The following is a 21,646-nucleotide window of genomic DNA, read 5'->3' as shown; positions in this document are numbered from 1 at the left end:
TCATCCTGATTTCCATATCTTTCTTACCATGTGGTACCAATTTACTGAATGGAAGAGGGAACTGTGACTTGGTGATTTAAATTCCATTTACAACGATTAAATATGTACATTGTGGATTGTTGGCTAGTATTGATTTTTACCGTTGCGCTCATATCTCCGCAAAGATCGAATAAGTAACAAATTCGTGGATTATTGGCACTAACTCCTTTGTCCCAAAACTCGATCTCACTGCTCATGAAGATGAGGCCCCCTGATTTAATTGAGGGGATTATTTAGTACCAGGGTATATGGATTGGCACCAATTGTAGCTATGTAGACTGAATGTAATATGCCCCATTATTCCTTTTGTTACTAACCCTTCTGTACCTCCTTAAATCTCCTGACCAAAAGCTGGGAACTGGGGCGCATTGACTCCATCACATGAATTCCGTACAACGAGGGCACTAGAATCGGCATTGTCACCAAGAAGGACCTGCCCACTAGGAGCGGTGACCTTGAACGTGAATCCGCCACCAGACTGTGCTTGTCCATACACCACTCGAATGGGGATGTATTGGCCCGCAGGCATAGCAATTTCGTAAGACACGCTTCCAGCAATATGGTCCGGCTGGTTATAGAGAGCTTTCGCGGGAGCATTGCTCTTTGTCCATCCAGCATAGGCACTTTGACCAACCCAAAGATACACAGCGTCGTTGGCATACGGGATGTCGAACTTGTAAGTACCAGCCTCACATGTATAGATATAGCCGTGGTGGTTCAGAGCGAAGAAGTCGTATGGGAAGTCTTGGCTTGTACCGTAGATGGGCCCTGCAACGGACGTCTGACTTTCGAATATGCCACCGATCCTGCGAGTGGTACCAGTATACAGAGGACCCTGTGGCTTGAAGGAAGCGGGATCAAAGGCGGAATATGTGGTATCCGTGTTTATGGTAGGGTTGATAAAGTAAGCCCAGTCGAGGCCTAGGTTATCGCAAGGGATTGGAGTTTGACATAGAGCAGGGCCCGTTGTGGTTGTGGTCGGCTCAGCGATCGTGGTGCTCACATCCGAGGTAACTGCTGGTTCCTCGGACGTGGGTTCAGCTGAGGCGGTGGTCGTGGGTACCTCGACAGTAGAGTCCTCGGTGGTCTGCGAGCTGACATCGGTGGTGGAGGGAATGAGAGATTCGGCGGTGGTCTCGGATGCAATGATGGTTGTAGTGAGGTCGATGAGAGTGGACTCATCGGTTGTTACAGACGTAAGTTGAGTGGCCTGCGAAGTGACAGGCTTGCAAGGCCCAGCAAGAACACCAGAACCACCGAGAGAAACAAGCACGGCAATGACAGCGTTGGATCTCATCTTGACGTTGATGAGGACAAACTAAGCAACGAGCGACTAGAAACAATTAAAGAATGACGAGGAGTGGATGAGACAAATGATCAGGTGGCTTGGGAACAACATTTAATAAGTATGCGTCTATCGTACTCTGTAGATGGTTTCTTTTTTGTTCTAGCTTATTGATATGCTAGACTCAATCCGTGCGTTAATTTCTTTTGACATTTGCGATTGGTGAACCCCTATCTACAAATCGATAGTCTGCAAGCTAGTGCAATGATCGCAATGGAGTTGCCCTAAGAAATAACAAGGGTAATATTTCAGCTGTCTACTAAAATCAACCCAGCTTTTTGTTCCCATAACGTCAAGACCAATCATATTCACATGTGTTTTTATATATCAATGAGTGTAAATAGACTAAACAGTTCAGATGATATATTTAATTCTCATATATATGTATTAAAAGCAGTCAGATCTTGATCATAATATATAATTAAAAGAAAAAGAAAATGTAAAAAGTAAAGTGTATTGCCCTTGTAGAATTCTACATATGACACGGCGAGTCTCTCAAAACTGAGGTATGTTATTGGTTACTCAGTGTCCTGCCTTGTCCAAGCTGCTGGCTGTAGCTCCAACTGAGGTTCACCCCCTGACGTAAATGGTTTGATAAATTGACTTATGGGTCCATTCTGATACACCTGTTGTTGAGGCAAACGCAGACATTCAACAACCCGTCCATACAAAAGCTAGGGCCACCGAAAAAACATTCGTCACTTGAACTGCATTGCGGGGCCCCAGTCCCAGCGGCAGTGGTGGTGGTGCTTGCGGCTTCGGTGGTGGTAGATCCCTCAATGACAGCCGTGGTAGTCGTAGGTTCTTCGGCAGCAACCGTAGTAGATGTGGGTTCCTCGACGATAGCAGTGGTGGTAGTAGGCTCTTCAATGATAACGACGGTCGTAGTGGGAATATCGGTTGTCCCAGCCTCCGTAGCACTCTCGACAATAGTAGATGAGATATCGGTGGTGCTTTCAATGACAGTTGCAGTTGAAGTAACTTCGGTAATGGTTCCTGGTGCTGTTGTTGTTGGGCGACAAGGGCTGGCGTTTGCAGCAGCAATAAAGAGTGCAAGCGCACGAACAACGGTGGAAGACAGCATAGTGAGTGACTGGTATAAACGAGTGACAGTCAAATCGACGAAAAGAATGAGTGAAAGAGAAGTAAAAAAGCTCAAGATAATTATGCCGGGAAATCAGTCTATTTACACAACGACTGAGTGACTATTCCCCTGCTTTGGTTATTTGCTTTCTTTGAACCTAGGAAATAGTACACGGAACTATTAGTTTACCATCAACTTAGCTCAAGAATTTCGTGAATGGAACTTTTACTATCCACTTAGTCTCCTCACTTGCCGTGGCGCTTGACAGGGGTTTCCAGCCACGTCAGGGGCTAAAGATCTTAGTCGAATTCTTAGAAATTAACACAAAAGCAAAGTTGAAGCGCGAATTGTTAGGTACTACAGGGTATTGCATCAAATTTGATTAACTAGAATTACCAAATCAAAGAAAAGGATAAAAGAAAAAGAAAGTCTGCGGATGAGCTGACAATTATTATCAATGTCCAGCTCAGTTTTTAGCTCTCGGGGGTGAGATCCTCTCCTTGCAAGCTCATATTGTCAATAAACTATGTTGAGAGATTTGGATCTAGATGGCTTTACCTAATGTGTGATGCAGCCAAAACAAAGATAGTGAATAGCTGTACGTTATCGCGAGGAAGATAATAAGAAAGCCACGATATAAAAGCGAAGACTCAAGAGATAAAAAGTAAAGGAATCAGTTCGTGCTAAACTTGTAAAAGATACGATAAAGTTACTGGTTTCGCTGGAAAAAATAAGACCAACGTTGTTTCACATGGATACAAGCAAGCTAATAAGATAACGAAAACAAGACGATTCATAATGATACATTTTGTAAGTCAAGTAAGACTCACCAATTAATTTTGCACAACTTGCAAGGGCCATGATAACCATTGTTTCCAATACCCACCGAGAACATCCGCTATCACTTCCACTATGGCCTTTCCCCAGCCCCGTAAGAACCAATAACTATCAACCCCATGCAAAAGTGCTCCGAATAAAGAAAATAGTACTAAAGCAGGTGGTTGTCTCTCTTTCAGGAGTAAGAAGTAAGAGTCTGATGCGAAATGAATAAAGATCAGAGGTCCAGCCCACTCCTTATTATATCCCCAATCATCACGCATCTTTGGGTCCATGTTCTGAAATTGCAGCGAGTAAAGACGACATTTCCGCAAGATGTGAAGGGCCTTTTCGTAGACTTCTGAACTGTTGGAGTCCTTCCAGGTATCGCGGACGCGACAGAAGTAGTCATCTTCAGAGCCGCAGCTATCCTGACCTGGATCAATCTCATCCCAATTACCAAGACTCATTATAAATTTCATCCGCCCAAAACGAATGTAGTTATGCGTAGGTTCGAGGACAGCATTCATGCCGCGTATCATGGGAATCCATTCGGCACCGAGGACCTTGTCGTTGCGTGATAACGTTGATATGGAAGGGACGCCATCTACAGCGTCCTGAAGGGGGTTGGACATGGCAAAAATGTACAAAACGTTGCATATAGACCAAGTAAATAATGCTTCGCTGTTATCTGCAGTGACATTGGAAATCTGTTTCTGGAACCCCGACAAGGCCTCTCCATGGTGATACATACCATCCAGCCACCTTTGCTTCCTCTCTGACGGTGATTGGTAAGCGATATGCAGAGCTGCTAGACCTAGCAAGGCATGTAGAACGAATGGATATTGGAAACCCATTTGAGGAAAGGCTTCCTGCCATATCCATAGCGTCTTGGGGCATTTACAAATATGCATACTTGTAGATACCGTCCAGTGGTGGAGAAGACGTAGATGAATCAGCCCTAAAGTCTCAGTTGGTGTATAATCAAGACTTCTAATCGAGTTGGTAGTTGACGATGGCGTTAATCTTGAAGTCGATGTAGTAGATGGGGATTGAGACATGCTTGATGACATCTCGGTGGAGGTTGGTTGTGGTGGCATAAGCATGGCTGGAACAAATTGTGCAGCTGTTAACATATCCGGGTACGTGCAAGCCACATCGCGGCGTTCGCAGGCCCAACATCTTGGTTTTTCTTCGGTACACTAGGAGACAAAGATAAGTCTTCAGTTTAGGAATTACCGAAAAAGAAAGAAGCGTTATGTAGATAGGCTTACTTTGACTCTCCGTCTTCGGCAGTTCAAACAACCCTTTCTCGATTTGTGGTGTGGCTTTCGTTTTGAGCGTGGCCGTGATTCCGGTGAAGTTTCCATTTCGTAAAATATGATGAATGGAATGGGAAGATATGTACGCAAACAGAGCAAGACTGAGACGCGTGAAGGCCAGATGGAACGATAAACGATGAACGACGAAGAATGGAAAAGTAAGAAAGTGACGACAAGATTGTTCATTAGTGATCAGCGAACTTGAATTGCGAGGTGGAGAGTATGTAGTGAACCTTAATCACTCGTTACAGGTTCTGACCTGCTTGTACCTCGTTAAGGCTCGTTTAACCTCGTTCGGTAACAAGTCAGTGCATTCACTAGACCATCCGTAGGCTAGCTCCATTATTCTGGCGGTGACCCTGACCATCTGTATTTTAGCACTTAAAATAGAACATGAGCCTATCAAGGGATTCAGTGACATTGCCTGTGGAGTAACTGGTTCGTGAGATGTGTGACGATATTTTCATCCCTCAAACTGTCGTAGACAAGTTACTTTATGTTAATCATGTGTGATTTGAGAATAGCAGTCTCAACTATCTTTATCAGGACCCCAGTACTAGCAATTGTACATCGCTATTTACGACGCAGGTATTGCTGGAATCTATGCAGCAGATCATCCTGGTCTAACTGCAACCCTCTCTCGCCCCTAATCATCCACTCGCCTTCCTGGTGAAGCTCTCGAGCTATCACTTTGCGGGTCGAGCTATGTATCGCCGTGCGAATACTCTGGCTAATGCCCGCACTGGGATACGCAAACACACCAAACATACCAGCTCCGCTCTTGGTCGTGAGGCTTATAGCTCCCTTTCCGAAACCTTTGACAGCCCCCAAGACACCCTCCTTCCTTGCCCCCTTGTATGGCTGCACCAAAACGTCGCATACACCATCAACGAGGCCCCAGGCGAGCGTCTTCCCTGCAACTACCATGCCACTCTTGACACCAGTCACGGGTCCATGATCGCGCACGCCGCCATCGTAGTGTTGTGGCACTGACTTTAAACCTTCTGTTAAGGCGAGAGGAATATCAACCATCATTCCTTTGAGAGCAGCGGGACCTATCATTCCTATACTCTTGGCTGATGCGCCTGCCATCCTCCCAGCAAGCGAGTGCGAACGTGCGGTGCTTGGTCGCAATGTGTCACTTGAAGGCCTGCTCGACAGACTCGTCTTACCATCTGAAGACTGGTTCTGGACTTGGGCCTGCTTCAACTCGAGGCTACGCAGATGTTGTTCGTATCTGTACTCATCGACTGGCCTTGTGACTATACCAGTAATTCCGGTGGCCATATCTGTTGCCGTTGCCATGACTGCAGAAGCGCCTCCAGAGATCGGTTCCCATCTCGTTGTTTCGATACGGATAGGGTTACTCTGATATCTATTGAGAACGAATTAGTACATCACACCCTTATCAATACGCTCATGGAACACGATACTTACGCTTTGATATGCTTGGCTTCTTCTGGCCTTTTGGAAAGGATGATCTCCGCTGCCATCTTGGAAAGCCTTATAGGCCGCTTAGATTTGGAGTATGACCACACAGCAGGCTCAGTTGGAATGAGGTCGCATCTCATTCTCTCAAGGGGGAGATGCCTATGAAATGACTGGACAGCAGCACGAACTCCCACTTCGGATTCCATCTTCTTGGCTATGAGTGCTGCAGCAGCAGTTGCCTCGTCCGATAGACAGAACTTTATAGCGTGTGAAAGATTCTCTACGCTGAGTTCTTTGTGTGGGATCGGAAATGGTCCTGCACCTGCCTTGGCCACCATTTCACCCCAGAAGGGTTGACTGCAATAAATGATCAGCCTGAAGTTCGTACCTCAATATGGAAGGGTAGTCGTTGTATAAATAGATCACTTACTCGCCGAAAAACGGAACGATGGTTGTGGGTTTCCCGTTTCTCAGTCCGCAGGCTGTTGTACCTGCTCCTCCATGATGAATAACGGCGGCAACTTTTTGGAACAGCCATTCATGAGGGCAGTCCCCTATCCAGTACACGTTCTCATTTGCAGAGCCCGCCAGGTCAGACCACCCTTTAGAGATTATAGCACGCGCACCAGTAGCTTTGACAGCATCCAGGATAATTCCGATAGTCTTTTCTGGATTGTCTAACACGATACTTCCAAATCCGATGTAGACGGGTGGTGGGCCGGCACTCAGAAACTCGGCCAGATCTTGCGGAGGAGAAAACTTCGGGGCGTCTCGGAAGAAGAATCCGCACACGTCTGTATCATAATATTAGTTTGATGCGTGGCAAGATCGAGAAGGTGATCTTACCAATATGAGATGCCCAGTCGGCAGGTTTTGGCACCAAGGCCGGGGACCAACAGTATGTGAAAGGAATTTTGAGCGTCTGCGTAAGCATCGGGGCGTCGAACATAGCCACCTCCTCTAGATCTATGGATCGTCGCCACTTATTGATCAAATCCCCCAGGCTATATGCGCGACTTGGTCAACAGGAAGCTCGTAAACAAAACAACAGGCATCAAACTCACCCTTGCCAGGTCAACCACTCAACAATACCATACGAGAGGTAGTTTTCAACCCGAGGATCACTGCCAACGTTCTTTAAATTGGCCAACGGGTGAGGAAAGGCTCTGGTACTACTCCAAGGCATTGTAAACATCAAGTGCACTGGGATTCCAAGCGCTTGCGCGCAGTGTACGTGCGCAAAGCTAGGAGGATTCGCAATTATTGCATCAGCCACAAAAGGGTTACCTGTCAAAGTATCAGGTTTTATACATGAGAGCCAGAATTTTTCCAGCATCTCTTGGACCATCCATCGTTTTTTCTGGATTTCTCCAGCGGCCAGACTCTTCATGCTAGGTATCAAACCAGGGTTCTTGACCATATATGACATTAATTCGGCGGGGTTTCCTCCAATGGGGTAGAACTCCAGGTTTGACTCTCGCACAAAGTTCTCGAAAATGTCGTGTGTTGCTAGGCGGACGCGGTGACCGTATCGTTGGAGCTCGTTGCCAAGGGCGATAAAGGGCTGTACATCTCCACGACTGCCGACGACATGTATGACGATGTTGAGTTTTGTGGCCCAAGATTTGTTCCCCGGTTGTGCTTCAGTGTAGTTTGGGGCTGGAGAGCCTTCTGGATCGTGTTTCTCGGCGGGCAGTTGGTAGAGGCGGCTAAAGGTTCGCACCAGCTTCGAGTCGCAATCAATATCGACTCGGGCATCGTCTAGATTGATATGTTAGCAGAATATGGCAGGAATAACTAGATACTACACATACCTCGTGTTTTAACATGGCTTCCAACGAAATTGGAGAATGTCGATGACGAAGAACTAGCCAAGACAGGCTCAGCAGATACTTCTACTGCATTTGGAAGGTCACCTGTGCTGGCGGAATGTCTGAAGTCGTGATAGGGAGTTGTAGGCGTAGCTGGGCTCAGGTGGGGGGTCTCATCGCCGGCGAGTTCATATCGAATCGTGTCTCTTTTGTTGTTGCCCATTGCTGCTTTTGTTAACTGTATCTCGACAATGGACAGGTGGTTGGAAGAAGAGCAGGATAATGAAGGAAGTGAGTTACGTAGGATAATTTAGCTGTAAAAGACACTCTTGTGAAGACGTAACGTCAGTGGCTTTGACTGTGTTGACTTTTCCATTTTGCTACTCTCGTACCTCGTTTACGATTTACGAAGCCACACTAGAAAGATGTAGCTTAGAATTGTAGGATCACTACGGAGTACGAGGCCCCTAAGTCTTAGGTTACAAAAGTAAATTAGGAGCCTAAAGACTATGGTCTAAGCGGCATAAGGTGACCTAATAATTTTATCCCTTATGCTTTTTAGCACCCTGGGCCTGGTGTAGCGCCTTCTGCGCTGTGGCCCGTCGTGGTAACCTAACCTAATCAACAACCTTTGTGCACACACGTAACCGCTTCATTTCTCAAAGCCTAGCATCTTGGATCCACCGACTCCCTCGTTCTTCGTTCCTCGTTCCTCGTTCTTTGCCATACCCACTACTTAGCACGCTCCACAGTCCACTACGCAGCCTAGTGCGTAGCAGAAAGGTTGACCTCCTAGTCTAAGTCTTAGGGTATAAAAATAAAGGGCCTAAAGGGCATAGTCTAAGTAGCATAAGCTGACCTACTAATTTCGTCTCTTATGCTTTTAGCAGCCAACTCTTCTGATACCCTGAGGATATCGCAGCATCGACAGACTCAAAGAAACATAAAAATGTCGGAGCAGGGACCCCCCTGTCATTCCAACGGGCTGGGACTCGGTGTACCTGTTCCGTTGACCTTTACCAGAAATCAATGTTCACGTTCATGGCATGACAGGATCTTCACACTGATTTGTATGACTGTTGAAAGTCTAAACGACAACATTGCAGGTTATTCAAATATAGTCATTCATACTTCCAGTCGGGTCATGGACACAATACATTTCTTGCTCCGTTCCCGTTATGTGCAGTTGACATTTTGACCAAAATTCAATTTGATACATACTATCTATCTAATCAGCCCTCATTCATCTCCCTCGAGCAACGCAGGTCACATAGTGCGCCGTTCTGTTGTGGGTATACAGTATGCTAAGATGAGAGTTTCGTTCCGGTGATACTCGTATACTTGATCTCAATTTGCTACCCACTATCCAGTATTCGTACAGTTTTGTATCGCCTCTCTCTAGCCGGGGCGAACGTCATGCTATAATACCCAAAGCCTTGACAAGAAATCAGCGCCTTTCATATATAAAGCCTTAACCACGTCTGCACAAGACAACTTTTAAGCAACTCAACAAACAAACCCCAAGTAAACCAAACTTCCAACAAACCTCGAGACAGAAACATGAAAGTTACATTCCTTATTGTAGCGCTCGTCGCCGCTGCTGAAGCAGTCAAAGTCCCCTGCACTGGCACTACCTCGTTGAGAGAAGAAGCAGCCAAAAAGGACCTTCTCATCGGTTCAGGAGCCATCAATCCGGCCTACCTCGATGACGCCCAGTTCAGAGCCGTCCTTTCGCAGCAGTTCAACAGTCTCTCTCCTGAGAATGAGCTGAAGTGGAACTTCTTCCACACCGCCAAAGGCACCTATGACTGGCATAAGCTTGACCGTCTTGTCGAGTTTGCCGAGGCTAATGACATGGCAGTCAAGGGCCATGGACTTCTCTCGTCATGCTGCAATCCAGATTATGTTCTCAACATCACTAGCCCTGATGCTCTCCGTTCTGAGATTACTAAGCACTTTGAGGCTGTCATGCATCGATACCGGGGCAAGATGGACAGATGGGATGTCGTATCTGAAGCCCTCAAGACAAACGGTAGTGGCTTGGCTTCAAACCAATTTTACGAAATCCTCGGTCCCGATTGGGTTGAGGAGGCCTTTCGTATTGCCCGAGCAGCTGATCCGGGCGCCAAGCTCTTCCTCAATGAGAATCTCGTTGAGTCAATGCCGAACAAGCGTCAAGAACTCTACGAAATGGTCTCGAAGCTTGTCTCTAGAGGCGTTCCTATCGACGGAATTGCCCTGCAGACTCATGTCACTCTCGAGCCTCTGGTACCTGGTGTTATTGGGGACATGGTGAATTCTTACAAGGCACTTGGTCTTGAGGTATCTATCGCCGAATTGGATGTCCATACGTACAACGCAACACTACAAGCCGAGATCTACGGTGACGTTGTGAAGGAAGCTCTCGACGCAGGCATCAAGGATATCAGTTTCTGGGGATTCACGGATAAGCACCTCTACACTTGGCTCCCAGGCTCCAAGTCGTTGATATTTAACGAAACATATTACCCCAAGGAAGCTTTCTACTCAACTCACGAAGCTCTCGCCAACTTTGTCCAGCGATCTTGATCTTTGATCAAGAAGCAGATGAATAAATAGAAGAAATTTTGCTAGAAAGCAGTAGATGACTTTTTTGGGCACTATCAAACATACCACGGGTGGTATTCTTTCTCACAGGTGTCGTCCTACGTTGATCCTGGACATTATATGATAACGGAAAATTCGTATTGCTTTCACATCTGACTCCCGCGCCAAACAACCACTAAATATGACACATAGGTCCATGCCAAGGCTCATAATAAAGCGGTAGAAATAATAAGCCAGACAGATATTAAACAACGTCTCAACAAAATGGATGATGTTTTGGACCTGATAATAGGGTTTCCATCTTCAATTACACTTTTTCAAGCATTATGACTCCAATGCTCACACAGGACGATGTTTTGGACATTGCCACATCCCATTTTGTTTCCATGTGGCCACATTAGCAGGATGAGAATCCCGGAACTACGGTGGGGATCCCACAATTCACTGTGAGGACATAAAAAGGCAAGGTACCCTCGATAATCTACCAAACCTAGATGAAACCAAATTGTCAATCGCCCTATTCAAGTATCCACCATCCTGTTCCCAACTTTGCATCAACATGCCTTCAGAATGGTATCCTGTCTTCAAAGTCAAAAGCAAGATGGCTCTTCCGGATCCCGGTATGCCTCCCGGTCGTTTCCACCACGCCATATTCGTCGAACAAGAGGATGATGGCTCTGGTACTGTCTATCATGTTGTCGGCGACGTCACATTGAGACAAGGAATGAGCTATGAGAGTAAAAAGGCTGAGAATCCAGAGGAGTTGGAAACATTCCATTCCAGGGAACTGCTTGGTTACACGCATTCCAGTCAACATCCGGGGATCTGGGATTCCGTCCTCAGTGCCCTACCCACTCCGCCTCAACAGAAAGCCTCAAACCCAAAGAAGCAAGGAAAAGTCGAGCCCTTCAAGGAGAAAGTTGGCGATTACGAATATGTGTTCTACGGTCCGGACGAAGATCGTAAACCTCTCTGGAAATGCACTGAGTGGGTAGAGCGGTATGCCATTCCTGCTCTCTGGCAACGTGGTCTTCTTCAACAGGGGGGCTGTTAGTATTTTCTCTTCGCATGGCTATAACTACATGAGTAAATCTAGCGGTTCCAATCGATAAGTGTTCAGAACCATTGATGAACCGTTGAGAAGCAGTCTGGTTCTGTTAATATAAGGGTAACATCTCACGCTCTGGTCAGGCTACGGCATGTATGTATAATATTACGAATTAGGCTGTGCTTATCTCATTAACCAAGGCAAGACCTATTTGAGGCGTCTAAAAAGAATGCGCAAGTGTAGGGCGGTAGACAATGAAGACATTATTGAGTTTTTGCCGATAATACATCTGAAGTTGCCGGCAACGTGGAAAACAGAGACCCATCATCCTTGCAACTAAAGTCTACTAGGATCAGAACAGCCGCGCCATAACAGGTTTGTTTAATTAGTCCTACTTTTTTTGATTAAGCAGAATAGCGACAATCAGCCTAGATAAAGTCAACATTACACATATTCTTAGCCAATACAAAGGTCTTGCCTACCCATAGAGACCAAGGACCTCGGCAAAAATGAGAATGAGGACCATACCCGTATATACTTTCGGTTGTTCCATAAAAGCTCGAACTCCAGCATCACCGACAATTCCAATACAATAACCAGCAGCAATACCAGTAAGACCGACCGTCAGACCACTTGCGAGATGTAAAACTCCCCTATTTCTGCTGATTACTATCCTTGTATTCTAGTGAAGAGGTTTATCAACGTACGAGAACAAAGTGTAGGTTTTGGAAGGATCGAGATCATCGGCGATAAGAACGGCAATGACAAGTGAGTATACGGCAATTATTCGAGACATAATGACTGGGATGATGCACTGCCAGTAGTGTTAGAATGACACCTTATGAAACTGAATTAACTTACTCGTAGTACGATATCTGGTTGAAAGGTACTGACACCAATAATACTGATACCAGACTTGGCCGTCCTATATGCAGCGCCTATACCTATAATTACTCAGTATGTAGAATCGTGTAAAGGAAGATGAAAATAATTACAACCGAAGATCATGGCAGCAGCGATGCCGGGGTATAAGCGCGATTGTCAACACTGAGGTATCATTCCAGGCTTGAGAATGGGTGAGTCACTTACCATACCAAGGAAGGGTGCAAACTTTGGGGCGAGTTCTGCGTCTAATCCTGACATTATAAGTAGTTGATGGGAAGATACTCTATAATTGATGACAGTTATGATGAAGGTATCAAGGATAAAGATGTTTATCTGTATGCGTCGTTTGTTTCCATGTATGAATGATGGAACTAAAATATCTGGCTTACATTTTGCACTTCTCAAATAAGACTCTTCTTTGGTGTGCTGCCTGATTTTGCGGCGTATGCATATACGCGGATAACGTTGAGGTTCGCCGTCTCTTTTGTGGTTAAGTCCGTTACATCACTGGGACTTTGGCAAGTAAGAATACAGCCCCAAGGCATCAATGAGATTCTTTAATCTAGTATTGAGAAACTACACTTAGTATACTAAATTTACCCTTTTATGAGTTGCCTTCTTCCATACTTATCCAAAGCTCATATGCTCATGATATCCTGTCTGGTGATACCTAGGTAAGAGGTTTAGAATAGAGAAGGTCGTTTTAGTGATAATGCACCTTTAGGCATTGTGAAAATTATGTCTTGTTTATTGTCTTTATCCGCATAGAGCTCAATGTAAGGACAATGCGGAAATGGACTGTACGCGTGTACTCATGCTGACTATGGCGGAAACAGCCTAAGCTTAAAATGGTAGCATTTTGCGGAGATGCAGCACCGAGAAGACAAGCTCTACACTGCTAGGGATATATTTTATTCGTATAATATAATTCATATCACGATACTAGAAAGACTATCGTATGTTTTCGTTCCTTGATATAGTTCTACATCAAACCATGTCTCCATCTCTCTCCTTAGTTTGCCTGCCTGTAGAAGATGGCCTAACTCCGCCCTGACGTCGCCAATTGAAAAGAACATGAGGTTTGTTTCTGATAGACTCTCTGAGCTTTTCCTCGCTGTACTCCATCCAGGTGTGACCCACAGCAGAACTGACAGGGTGTAACGGCGTGCCACCAAGCAGGAAGTGATCAGACGCCCGTCGATCAAAAGAGGCAGTGATGTCTAGATCGTTCGCAATCTGTTCACAAAAGACATCAAGCGGCAGATCGTTAACATCATGGCCAAAGGGATTCTCTATCTCCTGTCCGATGAACAGTAAACCGAAGATGATATAAGCTGCCGTGATAGTAGCCGGGATAGCGATCCAACCAAGTGGACCAGTCAACTGGAATGGCAATAGCATGACATACACGAAGGTAATTTGGCTGATAGCAATGGTGTATGCGACAGGCAAGGGAGTGTTCAGGACTCGATCACAACCGACAGCGACGTCGTTAAGGGTGGTGAGGTGATTGTAAGCGATGGTCTGGTGAATAGAGACTGGTAGCTGTTTGTTGGCGATGATAGAGTCAAGACCTATCGCAAGATGGTTCAAGATCTCAACGGGAAGGTTTCCTTGGTGCTCTTCAGCTCTCTTGAGATGCTTCCGAGGATCACTCTGAGCAAACGAGAGACCAAGATAGTGGCCAGCAACCTTTCCAAAGGTTGTGGCTTTTTTCATTGGCGCAGTCGTCCTCCCAGCGAACGTGTCCAGGTGTGCGATGTATGGTTGCATGTCTGGTTGACTGGCACAATGTTCGAACCGGAGGGTGTGTTTGAGGGCAACAGCATAGCCAGCGATAAGCTTCAACATGCCAAGTTTCTTGACCAGAATCTCACGGGGATCCTGATTGCCAGCACCGTTATCGTCAGCATGGATCCAGATAACACGGCCCAGGGTCTGAGACGCAGTGGCCAAGGTTCCCCAGTATCGACGGCCCTCACCGTATCGTTCGTAGGCAGTCGACGAACGGAACGAAAGGCTGAGACCGACCACAAAACCAAGAATGGTAAGAAGAACAGAATTGACGCTCAAATCATGGACTTTTTTAGAGATGACGGTGATAGCGGTTGCCCAGCAGGTGACGAGCAAAAGAGGGAGGATCAGCGACGGCATGATGGAGCCGTGTAACTGTAGCATAAGGGGCCATTTGGAGTGTTTTTGGAGATCCCGGGGACCACTGAAGTAGTTGAGATCATCTTGCCCATTGTCAGGTATAGGTTGATGGGTGGCATTGATGGAGGGAGAAGGCGGGGAAGTGTGGTGGTGTGGACCTGGTATGCGCTCTCTGATTTCGGGCATGGTATAAGACTTGGAGTGCGACTCGTGATCACCAGCGTCAGACATTATAATAAAGGTCTCTGGATATGACGGGAAGAAAAGAGCTGATTATGGATGTGGAGTTCAGAGGGATAACGGATTGACTACCAGGGGCAACGGGGTCAGGTTATATACCCAAAGAGTACAGCGCAGGTCATCAGAAAGGACAATGGAATTCCTCAATGGGTAATAGTACTTGGTGAATGTGGCTGGTCTGTCTCAATGGCTTGGCAACTAGCGTTGAGACTATTGAGACATGAAATATGCTTAGAGATAAGCATTTGCCAAGATGGGCTGGACCGAAACTTGGTTAAATGAGGACCCTGACTAGAATTGGAGACTCTTGACGAAACAAATGCCTGAGCAATGCAAGGTCCTCACAGTTGGCTCGTTCTACTTTAAAATTGGAATGATTCTGCCACTACCGATTGATCTACCGGTCTGTCTTGGTTTAGAATGTTGACGGGAGGCAGCCTGGAATGAGCGGTTATTTTCTGTAGCTCCTCGTAGAACGGTCCAGCCCTCAGGGGTAATGGAATTAAGGGCGCATCAGACAGGAGACATTTGATTGGATAGATCTAGCCTGTCTGAGGTTAACCTGGAACCATCAAAGCTGAAATGTAAAATTAGGCCTATTGGATCTGCCTCCATGAGGCATGGCGCGGTCGCGTGACGCTTGAGAGGGCATCGTATGGCATTGTACAGCTCACCTTGCAGTTCAGCTTTGCATGCGCTCTTCTTTCCAGTTACATGACATGACAATGACCTCGCAATAGGGACGGCAAATGTGCGACAGAAATTTCTGGTCACTTTTCACCATTACTTATGTTGGCGGTTGACCCCCGTGTTGAGGATGTGCGGCTGGCTCTGGTCGCCCAATTAAACCCGATCACTTTCGGTGCTATGATGTTTGTGCAATGCGCCATCGTTCTTGAGGGGTTTGCACAGCCCTCCCGAGAATGATGTAGACTGACCCTGTGAACTGGACCATCCCCCCTTCGCCGGGGCACTCATACCGACCCTTTGTAAAGAAATAATTGTAGAAACTTTGTGAACCAGGAGGTTCCAAAGTCTGCTTTCCAGTTACAGCTTTTTCCTACAGTTTTTCTCACGAACAACTGCTTCGTAAGGTTGCTCAGCGTATGGTTCCATCATCCAGTTAAGTTCAATACATCTAGTTGTACCATTTCTATGATCGAATTTATCATTTTCATTAATCGTCAATACATATGGTAGCACTTTCAATGTCTCCCGTGACGGAAGGGTCATTTGTTGATCGATTACTACCCTGGAGCACTTTGCTCCAGTTTATGAGATAGTTAGATCCAAACAAAACGTCAGAGCCCAGCGCTAGAATTTCGGTAGAACAAGCGAGGGAGATACATCGGCTTCTCGATCCGTAAAACCCGAAGATCCCGACCCTTCGGGAGTACTAGAGATAACGGTTTATAAGCCCTTTATAAAAAATATAATGTCAACAAACCAGCCCAGATAATTCTAATCTACCTATACTCTGAAACATTGGAGGCAATCCGAAAAGCTTTGACTTTGTTTCTCTTTCTTCGCGCTCAAGCCGTATCAAGGTCTCAAAATGTCGCCGTTCATTTTACCTCAAGAGTTCAGCCTTGCCGATGTCAAGTTACACAATACCGAGGATGACATCTACATCGCTATCCACGGCAAGGTCTACGACGTTACTTCTTTCCTACAAGAACACCCGTACGTGCCTTTAATCTTCTGCTACATGTCTTCCAGCCTTTAAATTATCCCTTTATCATCTTGATTAAGACTAATCTGGGGATCCACAGCGGTGGCGCAGAATTTCTGCTTGAAGTTGCCGGCGAAGATGCTACAGAAGCCTACGATAATACTGGCCACTCTGATGAAGCACACGAGATTCTCCCCGAGCTGGAAGTTGGAACTTTGAAGTTGGACCCGGCTTCCAAAATGGATCCCGTGCAGCAATTGCCTGATTCTATCGTCCAACACGCAAAGGAGACTGGTATCAAGGTCTTGAAACCGGACGTCTTTCAGGAATTTGAACTCGAAAAAAGAACTGTTGTTTCTCACAATGTTGCCATGTAAGTTACGAATGCTGTATTTGCTACATTTGTCCCTTTGCCTACCTACATCAACGGGATTTTGCTGACTTGGGGCTGTTAGATACCGGTTCAAGTTGCCTAGTCCCGACTCCATTTTCGGTCTGCCTGTTGGCCAGCACATATCCATCGGAGCAATGATACCTCAAACCGACGGAACGACAAAAGAAATTGTTCGGTCTTACACACCAATATCAGGCGATCATCAGCCTGGATATTTCGATCTCTTGATCAAAGCATATCCTCAAGGAAACATATCTCAACATGTGGCCTCGCTCAACCTGGGAGATAAGATTAGGATCCGCGGACCAAAGGGTGCTTTCATTTACACGCCTAACATGGTTCGTCGTTTTGGCATGATTGCTGGTGGCACTGGTATCACGCCTATGCTCCAAATCATACGAGCAATCATACGTGGCCGCGGCGATGGTGACAAGACTGAAGTTGACCTCATCTTTGCCAACGTGAACGTTGAGGATATCCTACTAAAGAAAGATTTGGACGAAATCAGTCAAGACGCCAGCATTCGCGTCCACTTTGTGCTTAATAATCCACCTGAAAACTGGACTGGTGGAGCTGGTTTCGTCACAGAAGAGATGATCAATGTAAGACATTTTGGACCCTTGACCCAAGAAATTGAAAAACTAACCATGTACAGGCTTGGCTACCGAAGCCGGAAAAAGATGTCAAGATACTACTTTGCGGCCCTCCTCCTATGGTTAGTGGAATGAAGAAAATCACACAGAGTCTAGGATTCGAGAAGGCGCGGCCTGTCAGCAAATTAGAGGACCAAGTGTTTGCTTTTTAGTTTACAGAGGAAGCGATCCCAATTCCCTGCTATAGAATGTATCTGAACGAAATTTGTCTATGTGTATTACCTCCATTTAGGATCGCTAGCTATAGATGATCAAGGCTGATGATGTCGATTGAATCGGCGGAATAAAGCAACTGTTGTGTTGTGAGGCTATTCTGCCAGAAAAGCTCTTCCAGTTGTACTTCGTATTAAACTTAAAATTGGCAGATTGTTCCAACAGGTCCAGTCTAATAATTACCCTAAAACCTTGGGTCCAGGAATTTTAGTAACCTACTTGTGCACTGCCATCGTGTCTTGGGAAGACGTCAAAGAGAGCTCGGTCCTAAATTAGTCAAGTTAGTGGGCCAGGGGGCTGTCGGGCAAGCAGAAACAAGGTGGACCTTTTTAGGGGTTCCATTCAAAGCATATCCGAATGCGTAAATCTTGATAGCCAATCAACTTTCCAGGGATAACGAATCATTTCTTCATCCATGAATCTTGCACTGTTTGAGGGTGCAAGGTCATCGGGACGTTTCTAGTATATAAAGCATTTCCTTTGTAATATTGCCGGTCTTGTCTTTAGCAACCAGTCACCCGTTGTTTTCTAGCGCACCTAATAACCTTACTATTATTTCTTGATACGTTCTCGTCACATGTACCTCATTCCCAATCATACTCGTTACACTACACGTCAACCGCTCCAAGACCACCATCAATCTACTTGAGCCACCCGTTAGAACAAACAATGGCAAACGACACCCAAACACCGGAAGGCTATGCCCCTTTTGACTTGTACCCTTACAATCCATCTCAAGCTCCAGCATATGCCTTCTTGGGCCTTTTTGCAGCGGCAGGTATTGCGCACTTCATTATGATGTTCCCCTATCGATCAGCCTTTCCCATCCCTATGGTTATAGGATGCGGTAGTAAGTGGCCCCTCTACCATCTTCTAGGTAGTTACAGATGTAGCTGATACTATTCGCAGTGGAAGCTACCGCCTATTGGTTTCGATCACGATCTCACGACAATCTCCGACAAACATTGCCTTTTTTAATACAAAACTTACTCGTCCTTGTGGCCCCACCATTCCTCGCCGCCACTATTTATATGTGTCTCGGTCGAATCACGAGAGCTCTCAAAGCTCAAGAGATATCCCTTATAAGCTTGCGCTGGATCACCAAACTGTTCGTCTTGATTGATGTAATCTGCTTTGCCACACAGACTGCAGGTGCCATCATGTCAGGCAGCGAGGTCATCGAAGAGGCAAAGCGAGGTCAGACCATCATCATAAGTGGACTGGTTCTTCAGATCTTTGCTTTTGCCTTGTTCATGATCTGCGTCCTCACTCTGCAGCTTAGAATCCATTCAAACCCGCCTGTCCAGTGTATTGCAGGTGTGGTGACGCACTATCGTCGATACTTTATTGCACTATACTGCACCAGCGGCCTATTTTTGATCCGCAATTTGGTCAGAATCATTGAGTATAAGCAGGGTGGTGATGGCCCTCTTTTGTCAAATGAAGCTTTCTTGTATGTTTTCGACTGTTGTTTTATGCTGGCTATTATTATAATCATTCTTGTCATACACCCGGGTCAACTGATTATGAAAGTTCGACGGCTAGACGTTTTGAAAGAGGACCTTCCCTTGGTAACGAGATAGTTAGATACAGTACTCTCTTAGTTTAGTTTCTGGTTCTTCCTGTTCTTAGTCCTTTCACTTACTCAAATCATCAAAAGTTATCTACTCTTCAGCCTTACAAGTAAAGCTAATAATAAAATTTAATTGAACTATTAATTAAAGTTACGTCTTCCTTTAATGTGATTCCTAAATAAATGTACGTCAAGTCTGACCTCACTTCTGCAATTGACTTGACTCCCAGTGATAGAAAACAGAACGCCTTATAACGTAAACACCTCCATGATGTCACTAGTGACCCGTAACCGCTCCTGTCCCTATAGACATTTGGTGACGTTTTTCCACTCATTTCATTTCCGCCACGAGTCAGGTGCCGTTCGTCGTGGTCTCGATATTGACCAATCATAGATTTACGCATCAGGTGCGTATAAGCTAGTCTTAGTGCAGTGATCCGTGCACCCGAAAGTCCGAGAATGCGACGCGAGTCCAGTCATGGAGACTTCTCCGTCTGCCAACTTTCTATTCTGTCACAGGATCTTCAACAACAGGCCAGCCTACAGCAACCCAACGTCAGTCTACAGCCGCAGGTCTAGTTGATGAGAGAATAGGGCGCTCTATTGCCCTTAAACGCTGTCTCGTATACGAATATGCGTAAACCCCACAAGAAATCTCGGCTTGGCTGCCAAACCTGCAAAAGAAGAAAGATTAAGGTTAGTAGTGTTGACTTACCCAGCCGTCGCTCATCCCATTTCAACCTAGCCTTTTCTTTCTGCCTACCCGAGGTATGCCATATTGCAATATACTACATCATTCTGACCATATGGACTTTCCAAGTGCGACGAAGTGAAACCGCAATGCGGTAAATGCATTCAGTTTGGTGTCTGGTGCGACTTCTCTCCTCAGCCACCACGACCGCACGCTTCTCCTTATCCCCGATCCGAATCTCAACCACGGGGCCCAGGGCGTCCCAGATCAGACTGGGAATCTTGGGCTGAGCAGATTCAATGTCACGCGGCTGAATCTGCTACAGAACGCTCCGAGCATCTAAATACTATGGATCTTGAGCTCTTCCACAACTACATGACCAAGACCGCAAACACCCTTCACGACGGCACGCAACCCCATCTTTGGTCCGAAGGTGCGCCTCGAGTAGGATTCCAGCATAACTGCATACTGAAACTTATACTCTCGTTATCATCATATCATCTGGCCAAACTCAAACCTATTGATAAGCCCCGATATTTATTGACTGCGGAAACACATTTGACGACTGCGTTGCAGCCAGCGACGGTATTGATTAGTCGCCTTGGTGGAGCTAATAGCCCAGCTGCGTATTTGACATCCGTGCTAATATGCTTTGTGGCTCTTGCTAAAGGTCCGAGTCCTGGGAATATTCTTCTTACCAATATCGAAGGGCACGTTTCATGGCTTCATCTCCTTCGGGGCGTACGTTCTGTCGTTGAAGTAGCAGGCTGGTCAGGGATATTTTCGGGTGTACTGGCAGAATATGCCCCAATACCCAGCGGCGATATTACAGAAGACAGCACAGCGACCGACACAGCCTTGATGGTCGAGGGCATCGAAGACTGGCGCTCTTCCTTGACAGATATCTCGCATGCGATTAATGGAACTACCGAGGGGAAGCTCAAAAACGCTTACGAACATGAGTTAGGAGCACTCAAGAGCTGTTTTGAAAGGACGTTTGGCAGGAGGAAAAACGCTGCTCTCGATGCAGTCGGCAAGCTTGAAGATGTTATAGGCTGGATTTACCGGCTTGAAGATGATTACATGGAAGGGTTGCGCCAAAGAGACCTAATCCCGATGGTCATCTTGGGACATTTCTGTGTGTTACTTCGTACAGTTGAGGTCCGACATTGGTTCATACACGAATGGGCATCCCATATTATGAAGGAGATCCTCGCTATCTCCCAAGACTCTCGTCAGTGGCTCTCCTGGCCAATCTCATATCTCAACTTACAGGAATAGTTCAATTCTATGGGACATATGAACAATGGAGTCATAAGTATCATAAGCGAGAAGATAAGTCGGATCATATGAACATTGCAAATATGTCTGCTTTTGGAACTATTGTGATATTGTCTAGCGAGAGTGTACATGTCAGAAAGTTGAATTCAAAATTTCCTGTTTGCTGCAGGCCTTAGGAAAGTTGCAGCTGATGATATCAAGGACGCATTACCGGCCATATTATCACCAGATGTGTAACTAGCAAACCCTAACAAGATGCCTCCAATGCGTAAATAAGCCGATTTGTTGAGACAGTACCCACCCACACTAAAGGTGCCACTTCAACCGATGGTATTTGTTCAGAGTTTGCCGAACCTGTTGACGAATCGCTACGTTTTCCTCTTCGTTTCCGTGAATAATCCACTTTTT

General features: G+C 46.0%; 10 protein-coding genes across 10 annotated transcripts; 5 read left to right on the top strand and 5 right to left on the bottom strand.

Annotated features, from left to right (window-relative positions):
- Nucleotides 1-370: 370 nt before the first annotated feature.
- FGSG_04858 (uncharacterized protein) lies at nucleotides 371-1,336 on the bottom strand (the record flags this gene model as incomplete). Its single annotated transcript, XM_011325021.1, has 1 exon — nucleotides 371-1,336. One exon carries the CDS (start codon nucleotides 1,334-1,336, stop codon nucleotides 371-373), a length of 966 nt encoding a protein of 321 aa, XP_011323323.1.
- A 652-nt stretch (nucleotides 1,337-1,988) lies between these two features.
- FGSG_12644 (uncharacterized protein) lies at nucleotides 1,989-2,468 on the bottom strand (the record flags this gene model as incomplete). The annotated part of the gene is made up of 1 exon (XM_011325020.1): nucleotides 1,989-2,468. The coding sequence occupies one exon, from the start codon at nucleotides 2,466-2,468 to the stop codon at nucleotides 1,989-1,991; it is 480 nt and encodes a 159-aa protein (XP_011323322.1).
- Nucleotides 2,469-4,844: 2,376 nt separating this feature from the next.
- Nucleotides 4,845-8,071, bottom strand: FGSG_12643 (uncharacterized protein; the record flags this gene model as incomplete). The annotated part of the gene is made up of 8 exons (XM_011325019.1): nucleotides 4,845-5,005; nucleotides 5,377-5,981; nucleotides 6,044-6,394; nucleotides 6,468-6,831; nucleotides 6,884-7,053; nucleotides 7,102-7,324; nucleotides 7,442-7,798; nucleotides 7,852-8,071. 8 exons carry the CDS (start codon nucleotides 8,069-8,071, stop codon nucleotides 4,845-4,847), a joined length of 2,451 nt encoding a protein of 816 aa, XP_011323321.1.
- A 1,337-nt stretch (nucleotides 8,072-9,408) lies between these two features.
- Nucleotides 9,409-10,416, top strand: FGSG_04856 (uncharacterized protein; the record flags this gene model as incomplete). Its single annotated transcript, XM_011325018.1, has 1 exon — nucleotides 9,409-10,416. The coding sequence occupies one exon, from the start codon at nucleotides 9,409-9,411 to the stop codon at nucleotides 10,414-10,416; it is 1,008 nt and encodes a 335-aa protein (XP_011323320.1).
- Nucleotides 10,417-11,035: 619 nt separating this feature from the next.
- FGSG_04855 (uncharacterized protein) lies at nucleotides 11,036-11,488 on the top strand (the record flags this gene model as incomplete). The annotated part of the gene is made up of 1 exon (XM_011325017.1): nucleotides 11,036-11,488. The coding sequence occupies one exon, from the start codon at nucleotides 11,036-11,038 to the stop codon at nucleotides 11,486-11,488; it is 453 nt and encodes a 150-aa protein (XP_011323319.1).
- Nucleotides 11,489-11,873: 385 nt separating this feature from the next.
- Nucleotides 11,874-12,818, bottom strand: FGSG_04854 (vacuolar ATP synthase 16 kDa proteolipid subunit 2; the record flags this gene model as incomplete). Its single annotated transcript, XM_011325016.1, has 6 exons — nucleotides 11,874-11,910; nucleotides 11,965-12,135; nucleotides 12,190-12,296; nucleotides 12,344-12,426; nucleotides 12,572-12,612; nucleotides 12,757-12,818. 6 exons carry the CDS (start codon nucleotides 12,816-12,818, stop codon nucleotides 11,874-11,876), a joined length of 501 nt encoding a protein of 166 aa, XP_011323318.1.
- A 536-nt stretch (nucleotides 12,819-13,354) lies between these two features.
- On the bottom strand, nucleotides 13,355-14,752 carry FGSG_04853 (uncharacterized protein; the record flags this gene model as incomplete). Its single annotated transcript, XM_011325015.1, has 1 exon — nucleotides 13,355-14,752. The coding sequence occupies one exon, from the start codon at nucleotides 14,750-14,752 to the stop codon at nucleotides 13,355-13,357; it is 1,398 nt and encodes a 465-aa protein (XP_011323317.1).
- Nucleotides 14,753-16,316: 1,564 nt separating this feature from the next.
- FGSG_04852 (uncharacterized protein) lies at nucleotides 16,317-17,754 on the top strand (the record flags this gene model as incomplete). The annotated part of the gene is made up of 5 exons (XM_011325014.1): nucleotides 16,317-16,444; nucleotides 16,534-16,806; nucleotides 16,889-17,429; nucleotides 17,483-17,542; nucleotides 17,728-17,754. The coding sequence occupies 5 exons, from the start codon at nucleotides 16,317-16,319 to the stop codon at nucleotides 17,752-17,754; spliced, it is 1,029 nt and encodes a 342-aa protein (XP_011323316.1).
- A 608-nt stretch (nucleotides 17,755-18,362) lies between these two features.
- Nucleotides 18,363-19,276, top strand: FGSG_12642 (uncharacterized protein; the record flags this gene model as incomplete). Its single annotated transcript, XM_011325013.1, has 2 exons — nucleotides 18,363-18,543; nucleotides 18,603-19,276. 2 exons carry the CDS (start codon nucleotides 18,363-18,365, stop codon nucleotides 19,274-19,276), a joined length of 855 nt encoding a protein of 284 aa, XP_011323315.1.
- A 623-nt stretch (nucleotides 19,277-19,899) lies between these two features.
- FGSG_12641 (uncharacterized protein) lies at nucleotides 19,900-21,238 on the top strand (the record flags this gene model as incomplete). Its single annotated transcript, XM_011325012.1, has 2 exons — nucleotides 19,900-20,034; nucleotides 20,087-21,238. 2 exons carry the CDS (start codon nucleotides 19,900-19,902, stop codon nucleotides 21,236-21,238), a joined length of 1,287 nt encoding a protein of 428 aa, XP_011323314.1.
- Between the last annotated feature and the right edge of the window lie 408 nt (nucleotides 21,239-21,646).

This window comes from Fusarium graminearum, chromosome 3 (assembly GCF_000240135.3).
Source record: "Fusarium graminearum PH-1 chromosome 3, whole genome shotgun sequence".
NCBI lineage: Eukaryota > Fungi > Ascomycota > Sordariomycetes > Hypocreales > Nectriaceae > Fusarium > Fusarium graminearum.
Note: the sequence above shows the minus strand (reverse complement) of the source record. Positions and strands in the feature narration are given on the sequence as shown.